This window comes from Stigmatopora argus, chromosome 13 (assembly GCF_051989625.1).
Source record: "Stigmatopora argus isolate UIUO_Sarg chromosome 13, RoL_Sarg_1.0, whole genome shotgun sequence".
Taxonomy (NCBI): domain Eukaryota; kingdom Metazoa; phylum Chordata; class Actinopteri; order Syngnathiformes; family Syngnathidae; genus Stigmatopora; species Stigmatopora argus.
This window is the reverse complement of record NC_135399.1, coordinates 10,765,183-10,782,754: the sequence shown is the minus strand read 5'-3', so window position 1 is coordinate 10,782,754 and position 17,572 is coordinate 10,765,183. Positions and strand designations below refer to the sequence as shown.

General features: G+C 38.8%; 1 protein-coding gene across 1 annotated transcript; it reads right to left on the bottom strand.

Moving 5' to 3' along the window:
- Positions 1-2,596: 2,596 nt before the first annotated feature.
- On the bottom strand, positions 2,597-17,524 carry edar (ectodysplasin A receptor). Its single transcript, XM_077617194.1, has 12 exons — positions 17,369-17,524; positions 10,758-10,823; positions 10,462-10,581; positions 9,184-9,365; positions 8,647-8,732; positions 7,449-7,526; positions 7,238-7,363; positions 7,077-7,148; positions 5,605-5,677; positions 4,681-5,014; positions 4,510-4,573; positions 2,597-4,382 (listed from the first exon to the last, which is right to left on the bottom strand). The coding sequence occupies exons 2-12, from the start codon at positions 10,806-10,808 to the stop codon at positions 3,997-3,999; spliced, it is 1,572 nt and encodes a 523-aa protein (XP_077473320.1). The 5' UTR covers positions 10,809-10,823; positions 17,369-17,524; the 3' UTR covers positions 2,597-3,996.
- Positions 17,525-17,572: the final 48 nt, after the last annotated feature.

The following is a 17,572-nucleotide window of genomic DNA, read 5'->3' as shown; positions in this document are numbered from 1 at the left end:
ATAGTGGCCCTTAGTAAGGTTTACGCTCTTGGTAGTCTTTCACATTGCTCATTGCTTGATAACATCACATAGAATCTATGTGTTAAAGTGGCGGCCCGGGGGCCAAATCTGGCCCTCCGCATCACTTTGTGTGGCCCGGGAAAGTAAATCATGAGTGCCGACCTTCTGTTTTAGGATCAAATTAAAATGAAGAGTATAGATGTATATTAAATTTCCTGATTTTCCCCCTTTTTAAATCAATAATTGTAATTTTTTAATAATTTTTTTCTGTGTTTATAGTTCAAAAATCATTTTGTAACATCTACAAATATATAAAAAAAGCTAAAATAAATATTGTTTTAGATCTATAAAAAACTGAATATTCAGGGCTTTTAATCCAGTTCTTTTAATCAATTTATTAAAAAAAATCTAAATATTATACCTAAAATGGTTCGGCCCACATGAAATCGAGTTGACGTTAACGGGGCCCACGAACCAACCCGACTCTGACACCCCTGACATAGATGGTATATAAAGCAAGGGGACAAACGTTCACATTTTTTCACTCCATAGCGTTAAAGAGGCTAAAATATAAATTTTGTAGTCAGATTTTTTTTTTGATAACTCGGCTTCATTGTAAAAGGACATCTGCAGTGATGAGTACGTCAGAGTACGTAAAGAGGCTGATCATTGTGCCTTCTCTGGAAACTGTCAACGACAATATTCTTTACTTTCCAATGTCTGGTAGATGTTCCCCAACATATAGCTGCCAAACTACTCTGCTATGAGTCACGAACACAATTGCATGCACTGATAGTGATTTATGTTTGGTTTTTTTTCTGTCGTCCAAATATTCACTAAATTGCCCTCAAGAGCTCCCAGTCCACAAGTCTGGCTAGTGGTGCTCATTAAAATGTTATTTGCTTGTTGGGGGAGAAGCATTAGTGGTTCCACTTGGGTTGAACCATAAAGTCAAGACAATCAGCAGTTTGACGCGGCAGACCACAAAATATAACTATATTATTTCCACCAGCCACAGGGTGTGTGTGTGTGTGTGTGTGCTGCTGAAGTAATGCAATAACCACATGTGATTGGATGCTCTCCGAATGTACCATACTGTGAAAATACTAAGAATAATTTTCTTTTGTTTAAAAGCCTAGAAATAACTCGTTTTAAAAATAATCATTCGATTTACAGTACAGTACTCTGATACATCATGAATACATAACAAATATTGTATTACCAGAGGCAGTATTAGTGTCAACATATAAAAATGGTACACATGTAATTTAAAATAACCAAATTATCCCACCTTGAGATATGTAACAGTATTGTGGCTAGTCTTGTTTAAAAAAGAGAGAAAGATACTTCACATGTAAGAACTGTTTAAATAGCTTATATAACCTCCTTTTTTATTTTATTTTGTCTTTTTTAAACACATTTCGTGTCTGATTACTTTGATAATTGTTTTCTTATAACGATCAATCGAATTAATTGGTCCTGTCCTAGCGTTCACCTCAAAGAAAAGTTTCATCCAACAGACGACTTCATTTTTGGGTCACAAAACTATCAGATGGCTTGACCTACTCCGCTCAGCATCAAAACATCTTGCCCTCTTAAAATGTAGAATGTCTGTTCTCATCATCTTGCGCACAGGCACATCCCAGACCTCTCTTTCTTGTCATTTCCGTGTTAGCCACTTGAAAGGCTCTAGTATAAAATTTGGCCTCATTGTCCACTTTGGGACTCGTAAAGAGCATATGAGAAGTGTCAAGACGGCAAAATGGCCTTTTATTTCAAACAGACTCGCTTCCATGGAAACCCATCACGCTCGTCATACCCCGCCAGAGCTTTTGACACTTTGCCTCCACTACAAAGCTGCGCCAATGAAAGTTCATTTGGTCTCCACAGTCATACTTTTTGCTGTCTTACAACAAACTCAAGCTAGACATTTACTGTAAAAGTAGTCATAGAAAAAATATTTATTCTTACGAAAAGGACACATTTTATTCATAGACTTAGATTCTTTAAAACGATATCTAATCATCATTTCATAACATGCTCACAGATGCTTGTAGGCTCACGCTGCAGGTAAAATGTTTTGTTCCAGCCACTATTTCACGGGCCAATGATGCTACACTATGTTGGATCAACACAGAATTGTGCGTGTCAAGTCATATCTGCACCAAAATATGGTTGAATATTATCAACCTGCCTGCAGTCATAAAATTTATCTTTAAATGAATTACCTGGTTAATGTGTCAAACTTAATGACCTATAATTAAAAGTCAAGGGAATCAACTTGAAAGTGTTTTCTATTCAGTATCTCTGAGTGATTAATCAACCCTGGCAGTGTTCTGACTCCGCTGACAATTTAATGACCATTAATACCTTCACACGTTACATGGCAACTGGTTATAATGGTTTTACCTCAAAGTAAATATTAAGATCTGATAAAAGAAATAGTAAATGCAAACTCTTCCAATAACCTCACTAATGCTTAATAATTTTGGGGAGCTGGTGAAAATGCACCCACCTGATTAAGTCGAAATTGATTTCATTTTAATTGTTAAGAAAACATTTTGATGAAAACATGGAATAAAGTACTAGTCAGATATCAAGCATTTACTACAATCTTTTTATTTTATTTTGTTAAAGTATACATTATGTACAATAATAAGTTATATATACAGTCATTGTTTAATGAAATTAAGTTTCTTTCCACATGTTTTGCTACATCACTGTTACAGCGGAGGCACACTTTAATTCCGTCCAATAATTCGGTCAATTACAAACATTTCGGCAACTAGAACCATTAAAAAAAATGGTCAACCTGTTTTGAATCCAACTTGAGTCACTGCAGCAACTCAAAGCTATAAATTGAAAGAAATTGAGGTTTTAATTTACTGTATTGCTATCATACAAAACCTGAGTTCATTTAAATATATATATATTTTTAAAGAGGCCATTGAGCACCACTCCTGCGGTTTTGTGTGCTTGGTAGCATTATATACCAAAATATTTGTAGTGTAACCGATCGGCCAAAATAACACAGTTTATACGTTTTCATTTATAACTCTTGTAAACGGCTCCTTAAGGCGGTTGGTTAGTCACTGCTCTGCATTGACTCCATATTTTTACAACTGGACTTCCATTGGTGAAATGGCCATAAATGCTTAACTAGGTGTTGGAAATCACAGGCACTTTTCACCCACGGTATAACCCACTACACTTCAGGACTGTGGGGAGTTACATAGTCAATAATTAAATCTTTGGTTCATCTGTCACTATACTGGCACTTGTTTGTAAATCCGTGGCTATATGTGCAAAATAATCATATTGTATGTGTTGGTGGAGCTTTGCTGTTAGAAAATCTCCATTTGAGTGTGCAAGAAAGCTAAATAGCTTTCTAGCTTACTTATTAGATAGAAATATAAGAAAGGACATAAATAACATTATAGCATGTACTTTGATACTTTGCTTTTCAATTTCCATTCATTTGGCAAGTTGTCTCATTGTCCCAGGAGAACATTTTTGAAGTTATTATCAACGTTTTTATTAACAACATAGTTCATGTTGAACCCGAGAGAAGACCTGGCACTCAATGTTTATGTTTTAGTTCATCTCATGGTCAGTCAAGGCCTCTTTTATGCCGATAATAGTCTCTCCATCTGGACTGAAACTTCCACGCAATCATAATTACCATAAATTTTACACTATAAACTGCAACCATCTTATGAAATTTCATGGGCTGCTGGCGTGCATGTCTTTTGTTGTAAACTTCCCATAATACAAAATGCTTACCTGCAGTTTATAGTGCGGAGTGGCATATATAAGAGAAAAAAATGCTTCTTATAAAAATCTTCTTACAGAAAAATCACCTTCTAGCCACATTCTGTAGTCACTATCACTGATTCATTTGAATGTTTTTTTCTTAACTTGGGGATATGTCAACTGAGGTCCATCAACGTTCTTCATGCGATGAGGGAACTTGAGAGTTTGAGCTCGTGAATGCTTTTAAACACTGGCGCAGCGTTGTGAGGGTTGCTGGCATGGTGATGTGCAAACTAGCTGGCTATGGAAACTGCTGATGCCTTGTCGACTACCCTGCGTGGCTATGTCGTTGCCTCCTAGAACATCCGAGCACACCGACTCGACGGCGTCCAGCCTCTCGATCTGCACTAAGCGGGTGAGCAGGTCGGGGATGCTGTAACCCGCCGTGCTCACCCTTTCGAATAGCTGCAGGCCGTCGCTCATGCCGCCGATCTCATCACGCTTCAGGCCGAAGCTCTCGGCCAAGTGCCTCCAGGTCTTGACCACGGCAGCCTCGCTGCTGTAGGAGGAGCTTAGCATGCGGCTGGCTTTCTCCAGGCAGTCGAATGGTAGTTCTGTAGGGCTTAGGCCTGAGGAAAGAAAAGCATGCACGCTTGCTCAGTGAAGTTCGATCGAAATAATTCATTAAATTGCCTCCCTGAGGTGATACTGGGAATTTAAGGTCGTAAGGCAGAGTTGCATTACCATGGCACTTACCATCGGTCACGTTGCACACTGTAGTATACAGATCCAGGATCTTTTTCCTGCGACTCTGCAACATCTGTGTATTAGAAAAATGAAATGCCGTGTGATTGAGATGATTCAGGACTGTAGATCTGCTTATAATCATAAATGTACAGTAAGTATTTCAAAGATCCACATTCCTACCCCAGGGTTTTTATTACTATTGTTGATTGCGGTCACAATGTTGACGTGGTTAGTGCTGGAGATGTGGTTGACATTGCTCATTTGGCTGGGATTGAGGAGGTTGCTGTTGGTGTTAGCTGGGATGTTGGTGGTCCCATTGCAGGAGCTATCACTATCCTGCACGCCCAGAGTCAGCAGGCAAAGGTCGGGTTTGTTCCCCATGTTGTTGAGGCCTAAATCGGGAGGCAGGGTCTTTGTTCCTGCTGCGGAACCCTGCTTGTCCAATGTCGCCTCCTCGTCGCTGTCGATACTCCGGCCCAACAGCTGCTCATTCTCGGACGAGGCATCGTTCTCACTACGGCATACATATAAAACATTTACTTCCGAGTTTTTACAAATAAATATGAGTAAAAGTGCATGTGCAATTTTAGTTGTGGAAGAATAAGTATCCCATTTCTCGAGATGATGTTTTATCGAAAAGTACTGGATTTATGTGAAGACTGAAATAAATAATCCCAAACACCTTTAGCACTGTACCCCCCTACTGTTCACCTTTTGGTGTTTACGAAGTGTCATGCCACTCACGCTAGTTAAAGACTAAATGCATAGACATGTCTTGTGGAGGCCAATTATAAACACATGTTGAATAAACAAAGGCATTCCACACTTTTTGGGTGTTGGAACATTCCATGAACAAGCCTTTCAATAGGAAATGGAATATATACACACCCAGTGTATAATTTAAAGTGAAGTGTGATTTTATCTGGCATGTGGTGGCCTTAACAGATGAGGGGAATAATGTGACATTGACCCTAAAATTGGGTATTAATGTGATGATGAGAAAAGAAGAAAATTGAGTAGGGGGTTGCTGTACTCAAGTAACTTAAAAAAACCATACAATAAATGAAAAATATTGTATCTATGTCAGCATGAGGTGTGTCTCACCTCTTGGCTGTCTTCTGAGGTGATGCCTGAAGTTTGTCAAACTCATCTTTTTCCGAGTACATCACCACTTTTTCTGAAAAAGAAAGAATACCTTTATAGTAAACAAATCACAATCGATAGGGTAAGGTTAGTGCGCTGTAAAAATGCAGCTATACTGAAGAAATAGAATCAACTGCTAACAATCACGAATGTCAGCATTTGAGGATATCAACAGCCTCAGCTAATTCCATCAATTTATTCTCTTCCACGCATGGTTAAGATCTGAACCACAAACTTATTCACAGAACTTGTGGCACTGGAATCGACGTGGTATCCAAAACCAATGCAATTACAGTGACTATTATAAGAATACCAAATCTGGCTGCAAGTGTTTCAGTTGGAGGGTTTTCAGGTTCAAATTGGCTTCTACTGAGTTTGAGTAATCAAAGACAGCAATGATGTCAGGGTTGAGGTTAAACTATGATTCTATCTATAAGGTCCACAAATGAAAAAGCTCTGCATTTGTGTGCAATCACCCGTAATTTTCTTTTGACAACTCAGTCGCCCTCTGCATGTAAGTGATTATGGTCTCTCACCCATGTACTGTATACACACAATATTACCCTGTCTTTAAGCACCAAAATATTTTCTTTTGAATTACATCCCATTAAATTGCCATGCGTTTAATGCTGTTATGTTATTAAGTCTATAAATTGCCACAATTTTATGATGGTGATTATCACGTTTATTTTTAATCAGGCCTGTTGTATGTATGCATGTGCGTGTTGAAAACACGAGGAACAGTTAAGCAGCACATGAAGAAGAATGTGGCATCTTTGTCAGCAGAAATAGCGCCTTAATTTTGTTGGATAGGCTCCACATTCCACGAAGATGCGGTCATTGCGACACAGCTCCCAAAGGCCACACACACACTATCACACATTCACATATATACATACATTTGTATGTATACACACTCACATAGGGTGTGTACTATTTATATATGTATATACAACCATTATGGCTGAAGACATGAGGCAATTTCAAGGCAAGGGACTATCCCATATTAAAATTTCTTGCCTTGATATGAGTCAGAGTCAAATAGGAAAGTCATTTGAAATGAAATATTGAAAGATTTTAGCCCCTGACAAAAGGAATCTCCTTTAGCATCATTAAAGCAAAGATGGAATTTGTAATTATAGTCTGTCTTTTCACAGTCAGGATGTGGTGTGCACTGTCATTATACAAACATATGATTTTCAGTTTAGTTTAATTCAATTTGAACTGGGTCTGTTGTGTATTTTATAAACTGTTCATTTTATGATGTGTCGTAAAGTTTACAGAAACATATGCCAACTTGTTAGTGGTTTATATTGGCAATATACAATGTAATAAATAAATTAAAAACACATGGTTGTAAAAACAAATGTCCATGCAAACATTCTCACTCCTGTGACAAGTGTGCATGTGTGTGTTTGTGTTTCCAGTTGTACCAGGAATGTCTTTCTTGTCCTCTTGTTTGTTGATCTGAGCATCAACTGATTTCACTTGCCCATTGCAGCATGCTGAAAACACATGGTTACAGTTTTGAGTAAAGGCGTGAAGGCTAAAATGGTCGATAGTCGCCTTGTGTATAAGTATTGTGTGCGCTTACTTTGGCCACTTGGCTTGGCCTTCAGCATGTAAAACATAATGATGAGAACAATGGCGATTGCCATGACAAAGATGGTTGACATGGCGATAATGAGAGCTGTTGCTAGATGACTTTGTCCTGTTGGATCTGAGATGACAGATGATGTTTTGTTAGTTTAAATTCATTATTTTGCTGAGTTTGTTTGTGTGTGCGTGCGCATGTCTGTGCTCACCTTTTTGAAGATGGGGGAAAGCAGTGGTGCTGTCAAGCTCCAGCTGAGATTTTTGTACTGGCTCATTAGACTGCATGCCTGGCACAATCAGACACAAAACAGACACACATCTATACCTTTAATACTGTTAGTGCTATTACCACATCATTATCTTCATTTCTCGATTCTGAAATGCCTGCCTATTTTACACTAGTTTGAAGTTAAGATTCTCGTAAAGTATCACATCTTTAACATTCTATTTCCTTTTTTCCCCTATCAATGACAACCTCTTTTGCATGCTCCCAAACACTTTCACTTATCACACACATAACTTATACACACATAACACATGCACACACGGACGCAATAATGTGCTCCGTAGGTCCAAACATCTTCCATTATGTGTTTACTCTGTCTATATGACGTTATAAACTTTGAACTGGAACTCTGTTTAAGGTCTTGTGGTTTTGTTTCTTAATCTCGTTTTGGAGACTGAACACACGCAAGTTGTTCAGGTTCAAACGCAGGATTGTTTTGTGTTTGCAGTGATTGCTTCTTGCAAGGTCGCTTTTGAATAAAAAAGGCAACTGGGATCCATCATAGGCTGCGAATGCCGCAGATAAAGAGTGGGCCTATCTCAAATATAGAGAAAATTGCCACAAAAACAGCCTGATTGCCTTTACACTTGTGGTGCTTTGTTGTAGGGTAGTACTTAAAGTAAGGAACTCTCAAAATTGTCAATTTTCTTACTCAACTTACACGAAAGGGAGCCATAATAGACTATATTAGAACCGCCTAAAACTCAGGTGACACAAAGGTCTGCCAAAACATTAATTCAAGTACTAACATGCTAATCATCATGTCATTCTGACTGGAGTTTTAATTGTTCAAACACACATGCACACACACATGCACACACACATGCACACACAGACCAAGGCTGGAGACAGACTAATTTAGAGATTACAAGGCAAGTGTGTGCTTGTACTCTAGGGGTTGGTGAAGTAATCGTGTCTTTGATGGATTTCCAGTACTACATGGTGTAGAACTCTGCACTATTTTCTCCAATATTTTTTTAATATTGCTGTATTTATGCACATTTGATGGGATTGGGGTCATTTTGCCAAATTAGTTCCCATTTAAATGAGAAATATATCAACTGAAGTTATAGAAATTGAGTGTTTTTATTGGATAGCAATATGGTAAATTTGGTTCTTACATTCTTTGGTGTTGGGTGGTGCGTTCTGGCAGGAATGGCAAACCATCCCATAAAGATTTCTGGGCCTGTTGTCCAGCATGTAATACCTGCATGAAATACAAGACATAAAACAGGGTAATTTAAAAAAAGGAAAATCACAACCCTTGGAAAAACTATCTTTTAAAAAGAAGGCAACAGATAATGGTGACGTGTAAAGAGTATGTTTTGGAGACACAGTAGTTTAAGGTATGTTAAACTAGAGAAAAAGAAACAAAGACCTGACAGATGATGAAATGTAGCCTGGAGACACAAAACATAGCTTGCTAGAGTTTGGAAATTAAACTAAAGATAAGCAGACAACAATGAGTCTGTACTTGTATGTCTGTTAATTAAACTGTTAATCTTAGGTATATTGCTAGTTGTCTGTCAGAATAGGAATGTAATTGCATGCAATATGTAACCTGAATGAGTAAAAACTAAATCTAATTTTCTATTATACGCTCATTGTCACTAATTCTCACTCTTTATATATTGTTTTCATTTAGTGTGTCGCTTTACCCTAGTAAACAAGGTCCACACTCCGCATCGCTGTCCTGCGTTCCCACCGTGCGCACCGTGGCTTTGTAGAGAGCGTCGCAGTCTTTGTGTCGTCTACAGATCTCATATTTACCTTTGGAGTATTTCCCAGGTGGACATGGTACACAAGAAAAATCTTCATCCTTCACACCGTAGCCACAAGTCTATAAAACGCACACATTATTCGGCACTCGTTAGTCAAGGTACAACTGTACCTACGATCTGTCTTTTATCTGTCATGTTTCAAACAGGATGTGTTACTGAAGTGAGCATTAGCCTCAGGCTTGAGTGGATCATCTCTTGAAGGAAACTCATAAGTCTCCCCCCACGTTTGACCCTCGTGGCTCTAGCATAAAACTGTGTTGGGCCCTCGGCACAATTTTGTCATTTTGACTTATTACGTGCTTTGGATCCTTTTTAGGGGATTGACTGATGATAAAGCATCTAAAATATACATTCATGCATTTCAACACTGTTTTCTTTCCTGTCTTAGTCTCATGTGGAATAGACCCTTTCACATTTTTACCTGCAGTCTTCGTAATTTGCCATGATTCTTTTATTGAAGATAATATAATGGGGTTTCCAAGTTTACATATTAGTATTTGGCCTACTGAAGAAGCCAGCTACATTAATCACTGTATGGATTTATTTTTAAATCAGGTAAACCATCTTCCTGTGATGTATCGTGTGTTAGCACAGATGCTCTCTGAAGTCAGTGTGAGGATACACCCTGTGGTTAGACCAGGATTGAACACACATTCACAGCCTAACACATCAATTAGAAGCTCTGTGGGGATTAGACAAGCAGGCGAAAGTGCAGCGGTGGCGCACATCTGATGGATCCTCGGTTCTTTCTTATCTTGCACTCTTCAGCTCGCAACTCACTACATTAGTCAACAAGATAATTGGGATCAGTCAGAGGTGCTCACTGAATGAACGAGTACAGTGAGAACAGCGTGCTTATTGGATTAGGGTGCTAAATGAGGAAGGAAGTTGATAATGGTATAATTAATTCTGATTTAACAGGAAGGATGTTGTTATCTCCTAACGGGCTTGAACACTACTGAGACAGCCGACTCGCCAAATTCACACCAGGCTTTGAAAAATGTGAATGAGGAGCCTGTTTTACAGGACTGGAGATGTGTGTATATTAAGTTGAAGGACTGTTTTACTGCTATGTACTGGAATGCCACCAAGATAGGTTTATGTTTAAAATATTAACGATTACAGACAAAAAGTGTACTTCAGTAAAGCTCTCACCATGTGTGGCTCTTGTCCTGGCTGGCATTGAGGACATGCCTGACAGCTGTTATTGCTCAGGTTTAAGAATTCATACTCTCCACAGCTGGAATACTCTGCACTCGCAAACATCCAACACACCTAAAGAAACAGAAATGTGACATTGTGTGAGTACTTTGTTAGAAAAGCCCAAGTGTAAATCCTTTTATCATTACTATTTGACACTTCTTGCACAATTTGTTGAACTACTTTATATTGTTTGCAAAAGAAATCATCAGATATACTGCATAGGAACCAAATAAATGATTAAAACGTACCATAATTGAGGACAGGAAGATGGATTTTGCCGCTTCTCTCCTCTGTGGCATATTTGCTTTCAGTTCCTGGAAGACATTGTAATTGTCAAAATCATAAATTTCAGACTTCCCTTTCTCTTCATACAAATATGGATCGCGGCTGCGTATGAGCAGTACTGCTGACTGTGATACGTAGTGTGTGGCCCACATGATTTCAATGAAGCACAAGTATCAATCACATCATTGCCTATAAACATGTAATGATAGTAGCAAAACAGCCCGTGGCATTGCGGCTGCTCATATCTGTAAGCACGCGTCACGTTTGGCTAACCTTGACTTCAAACTTTCCTTCAAAATATCATGAAGAAAAATAATAACTAGCCTGCCTTTTTCTTCCTTGCCTTGTTTATGCCTTGCGATATACAGATTATTTCAGACAAATATTGTTGGTGAATCATGCATCATCGTCATGCACCTTTCATTACAGCATCACATCTATCCTCAATGTCTGACAGGCCTTTTCATATTAGCATTATAAAAACAAACAAACTGAATGCTTGGAGTCTGCCTGATAAGCCACATGTTGCACATGTGTGCAGTAGCCAGCAAAGTGGCGCCCTCGTGACACCAAGAGTAAATGGACTGCATCATGAGAGCACTGTTTCTCTTTTAATAGCGCTCCGGGGTTTATGAAAATGCTTCTAATTTGGCCGTTTTCACTCGCACAATATGAGGTGGAAGCAGCTGTGCAAGGGGAATTTTTTTGTGTCTTGCTATGACACACAAGTCATAGTATATAACTTGTCTGTTATATATACAATTTTTCATGATAGATGGATAGACAATGTTTTTTTGTCACGTTTGCCCTTAAGTTCAGATATTTTTGAGCCATGCATGATGATGCATGTCCAATTGAATTATAGTCTGTTTCTGACTATATTTAATTTAATTTGGTCATCACCTTAAATATGTTTGCTGTGTTCACACAAAAAAGCAAACATATACCAAGAAACTTGATTTTCCTCCTGCCTAATCACGTTGATTTCTACAGACCGTAATTTGGAGCAGGTCAATTTATAATGCACCTCGTATTGCCTGCCGCATCAAATAGATTTTTAAAAAGTTCTTTTGATTAAAAAGGGATGTAGTTTTCTTTCTTTCTTTGAAGTCCAGCATTTACATTTGCCGTTCCAGTTCTCAACTTTCACTCCTCAGTGAAAAACATTTTGATCCTCAATAATGGCTAATTCCCCACAAATCCCGCGTTTGAGCTGGCACAATCACTTACTACACACACATTATATAACCCATAAGTGTTGGTCTTTTAGAACAGTCCTTGTGGTCAGGCCACAACCGGCATTAGTCTGTGTGTTCAGGAGTGTGTGTGCATGTCTGTATTGATGCTGATGAGATAAAAGGCTGGATGGGATAGCAGGAAATGAAGAACTGCCAAATGTGAATGAAGCCCCTCAGGCCAAATTGTTTCAGAGTTAATCTGGCATACATAGAGTAAAAGCAGCATGTTTGAAGACTCTCTGTGTGTCTTCTGACAAGCCTTCCTACCGCTTTCAACCTTCATTTCACCCCCTCAAACCTTATCTTTGTCTGTTGAGGCAGGTCTGGGATGAAAGTCAAGCCCCGAGGATATTCATCTTCTAACAACCGCATAATCTTTGCTAAATAACTCCTCTGTTTTTAGGCGTGTCCTCACTAGGTAGTGTTTGAAACTTCTGACAAAAATAAGCATTGTGAAAGTTGACGCTGCATGTGTTAATCGTAATAGAGGAAATTTAACTCTGTCTTTGTAGTTATGTGTATGGGGGTCGCAAAATAGTGTGAGGAAATAACTATCGTTTTGGACAGTTTGTTAGTTCGTTTTGCTCATCTTTGTTGTATTTTGGGGGAGACTTTGACATTTATTCATCTGGTTTAAGGTTCTATAGGAGAACATGATTCAAAGAAACTAAATATATAGAAGAAATATTGAATTATCTTTTGTAAATTCGAAATACAGACATGATTTAATTATTTCTGGGGTATTTTTTATTATCATTTAGAGTACTGGATTCAATATAGCTCAGCCTTGCTGAGTTGAGAGTTGGATTAATTGAAAAGTCCTTCTTCAAAACAAAAAGATTTAGGTTTAGCTTTTTTAGGTATTTCCACGATCAGTGTGCGAGTTATTAAAGTAGGAAATCATCTACACATGGACCTCTCAAAAAGGAGAACAAAGGGCACAAAAAATAGTTTTATAGTTGTTTTTGATGTACAGATTTTCTATTACAACTCAATTAACAGCACATGGAAAACGGGTTTGGACCCCCTGTGTCCCATTGAACCTGTTTTCTGTTATTTTTGCATCTCTCGTGCCTTTCCATAATGCATTAGTGTAACATTCTATTTCTTATTTTTACTTGATATTAACATCTTAGAGCGCTCATGCCTAAATCTTCTACTTCCAACATTAATCAAGTCTTCATTTCCATCACTGAGTTCTAAAGCCCTCAGTGAAATCATTTTCTAAAACCATGACTCAACCCATCAAATGTTATTAAGTTTTAGATTTTTTTTTGCCCAGAGAAATAACTAGCAGATGCTGAAAAACAAGCCTTCTGTGTCTTTGGAGTCCTGACAGGAGAATAAAAGGTTATTGTGACTTAACATTATGATTCGATGTGTTTCTCCATCTGTGACATAGTCTGAAGATCATTTCCAGACTTTTTTTTAAATGCACATCATAGCTTAACTTTTCCTCTTCGTTGTGCCCTCACATCTGTGTAACATGTTGCATGAATTAACATCAGTCACAGGTTTACCAGCAGAGAATAAATCAGCTTTTCAAATCCACTGTATATTTAGTGCGCTGACTTGAGAGACAACAAACTATAGATAGCATCAAATCATATAGCACGTGGTTCCCATTATCTTTCCTAACATTGTGCCTAATTTTTTTCTGGTTTCACGGCCTATATTTGCAAATGATTAATGACTAATCCTTACAAATATAGTCATTCCATATATATGAACACAATCGTCCATTTATGCAACTTTTTGGGACAGTAAGGAAGATGTGTAATTGGGGTCCATTGGTGGTTAATAGTAATCACTGAAATCGAGCTCGTCAGGTAGGAATAATCATCTAATACGCTTGTTAAAATAAGCATATTTCATTTTCACAACTTGAATCGCCAGTCGTTCCCATGCACGCAAAAGACTACTAGTTTTTTACTCTAATATGGCCAAGGACATCCTAAGCATCTTATTTGAATAATGAATGAGATTTAAAGGTGTTAAAACTTATAGAGAACTTCAAAAGATCAGATTGACTGAATTTAAGTCACTTTTTATCTAAAAAATGAATTTGACACTGAAATTTTGAGGTATTTACCGATTTATAGTTTTTCCATCTAAAAGAACACATTAGGAATCGCTAACTTTTTAAAATCCAAAAGTTGGCCATTCTGGTTATGATGTCACTTGTTGTGTTTACATAAACGTTTCAATTTATACAAATCTTTTTTCCCGGACATTGAACACAGAAGCCATCAAAGCTGTCAGAAGCTAAATGAGCCAATAGATGAACACAACCCATTAGCAACATCCCCGGTGTATAAACTGAACGTAAAAATAAACACAGAGTGTTAAGCGATTTCCAGCTTTGCGAGTAGAAGCAAATGTCAAACAACAGCTGGACTTCATTTCCTCATGACGTTTTATTTTACACTGCAAAATCATGTTTATAATTTAACGTGCTGCAAAATTTGACAGCTCATAAATCGGAGGTTAATTTGAACACAATAGAAAATCGAAAGGTTACTTCCAAGATGCTAATTTACCTCCGATTTTTTTGTCCCCCTTTCTTCCTTCCACGCGCTATTACGTCCCTATTGTACGGGAACCAATCACACGGCGGGAATCCTGCCGGTCTGAATGCGGCATTAGAGAATAACTTTTTACTTCAGCCATATTCCCAAGTAACAATCCTGCCACTTTGCTACAATTTTGCCCACTTTACCAACCTCTGTGGAAAAAAAGACCTGATGGCATCTGTGTGATGTGTGTAATGTATACATCTGTGTATGCATTTCCTCATCGCTTTTCATCATTTGATTGCTTTAATTACAGACTGAGTGCCAGCTTTCCTCTTGGTGCAGAGTAAAAACAAACTCAACTCAAAGAAGACGGCACACATACACAAAAGCGCTCAGTCAGTCGTCTTTTTTTTTTCTTTGATGATTTGCCTACTAGTGATGTCTTTCATCGACTTCTCTTCTCCATACCTTGTTTGCCTCTCTCTAAATTGGCTGGGCCACAACGTCTCCCTCTTGTCTGTCTGACTTGTCTGTATTTATTTTGTCGTGGCTGCAAGTGGCAGCCTGGAATGCATTTGTATTCTCCATTGAACCGCTCTGCAGTTTAAGCATTTTATCCCTATCTTGGCTAAAAAAAAAATGGCATTTAAGAATGCATGAGATGCACTTTCACACAGAGCTTTTGTCAGAAGTGACTGGGTAGATTAATAATGAGGCGCTGACAAAGAATATCAGAAAGTGAGGTCACGGATGACCTTATAGTCAAGAGTAAACGTGTTTAAAATTGGAGTTGCGATTTCTTTGACAAATTCGGGCACTGTGGGAGTGATGGATGCAGTCGGAAAGTCCTAAAATTCTTGAGTCAAGTTTTTATAGCGACATCTTTTTCAGACTAATAGAAAGATTCATGCAAAGAGCTGGCAATGGTGTAGTACCCTTCTCACCTCATCGCTACATTACCTAACTTGCAAGGCAACATTGGAATCAGATGAGTAAAGCAAAATGGCTCGGTGGTGACTTCACACTCGCCAATTGCTCTCAATAAATCAAATGACGCTGAGGCTTCCCAGCTGCGGTCAAGCCATGACTCGCACTCGGCTCAAGCCTTTCTCAGGCTGTCACTGTTTGTTAGTTTGCTTTCTTAAGCGGCATCTACATATGTGCCTGCTTTTCATCTATTGGCATGAAAAAGTGAAATCGGGCAATTTGAGCAAACGTGATGTAGCGCAGCAGCCTATTCCTAGAGTTTCCTGCAGATCCTCTCTAGCGTTTGAAGCGTATCAGATTTTCTAATTGACAAGGAAATGAAGAGCACAGCACTCTCACGAGTCGCTCTAGAAAAAGTCCCTTACTGTTTTAAATACAATTTCCAATTGCCTGTAACTGTTGCTGTGAATGTGAATGCTTGTCTCCATTTCCAGAGATTGGAGAACAGTCCAAAGTGTACCTTCATTAGCAATATAAAATCATGTAAAGTTAAGTATCTTGTGTCAAATGCGTGTTAAAATTGTTAGTGTATTCTATATTTTGGTGATGACAGATCACAATGATGATGATACAGTGCACTTGACTAAAGCAAATACGGTATATTGTACGACTGATAAATGTTCTTTGATGTATTCTATCTGAGCTGTAATACATAATAAATGGACCTCTGGGGCTCTCTAAATTTCACGGAGGTTCTGTGCTTTGCATTAAAATTATCGATGACATTTAAACATAAATCATCTCACTACATTCACAAGGAAACCCACTGAGGCGCTAAACGGCCTCATTATGTGGATTTAACGTGAAGCAGCAGTTTGGCGATTGAGTAAACTTAGTTATGGATTCAATTCAGCCATATTTGAAAGCACAAATTTCACACGGATGTTTTTTTTTTTATTATACATTCCTAAACCTTTAATCCTCAAAAGACATTTACATCTTTTGAAGATTACATCCCCTTCCTCTTTTGGGTTGCTCTTTCGCCTTTCTACCTGTGAACATGAAAGACTTGATGGCAACAGAGGCAGCTCGGGGGGATTTAGGAGGGTTCAAGGAAGAGAAGTGGAGAAATCTGTGTGTGGATGAGACAGATAGATTTCCACCTCCAGCAGCTGCAGTTCAAAGACAGCCAGCAGACTTCAGAAGCTCGGCAGGACCCGGCTTGTCCCGAGCCGGGCCGGGCCGAGCTGCCTGTCTGCGGGCAGCACTTCCCTTTAGGGCCCCCGGGACAGCCAGGCGGCACCAAGAAAACAATTATACAGACAGGGAGAAGGTGTGCCCTGTGCAAAATACACTCCCATACACAAGCACTCTTGCGTGGAATGGGGTTACTAATTAGGAGCCATTGAAATCAGTTGATAGGGAAGCCACACTTAAAAGGGCCTTGTGATAAAATGCAGCAAAACAGATAACCAAGGCTGCGATTATGCAAACTAAATGTTTGTACCCTTAGGCTGAAAGCTTTGTACCAGCATGCAGCTTTCTCGCACACACCACTGACTATTTAGGGACGTGTTTGATTTCATGCAAATCCAGCAAACTTTCTCCAATGTAATGCACTTGGCAGCCAAATTTGACATCTGCACTACATGTGTTTGCATGGGGAACGTCCCCAAGTCAAACAGAATAGTGTTATCTTACTGATGGAGGGATTCATTCACTAGTCAAAACTAAACAGACAAATGTGATTTGGATTTATTTTTGATTCTCACATTCCTTGTTATTTTCCAAGCCAGGCATAAAAAAAATGAAAGCAAAGCAATCAAGAAGCACAAGTCAGGAAAATCTTGCAGAAATCTGTCCCGGCATTCCACAGCGACTCGGGAGTCTTACCTGCAACGCTCCCAGGAGGTGGGTGGGGGCACACCAGTCTGTTTTTTCTGAGGATGTGACACAACTGGTTCAGTTGTCAGTAGCCTACTGGTCCGTCCTGGGTAGAATCAACCTGAGATTGGCATCGCTGAGGGACAGACTTAATAAAACCCTCACTCTGAGCCGCTTAAAGGAAGTCTCAGCTGCCACTTTCTGAGTGGGCAT

Coding starts and splice junctions, on each gene's coding strand:
- edar (XM_077617194.1), bottom strand. CDS start 10,808: ATGCCACAGAGGAGAGAAGCGGCAAAATCCATCTTCCTGTCCTCAATT. Junction 5,678..7,076: donor GGACAAGAAAGACATTCCTG/GTACAACTGGAA, acceptor TTTCTTTTTCAG/AAAAAGTGGTGATGTACTCG. Junction 4,574..4,680: donor ATAGTAATAAAAACCCTGGG/GTAGGAATGTGG, acceptor TCTAATACACAG/ATGTTGCAGAGTCGCAGGAA.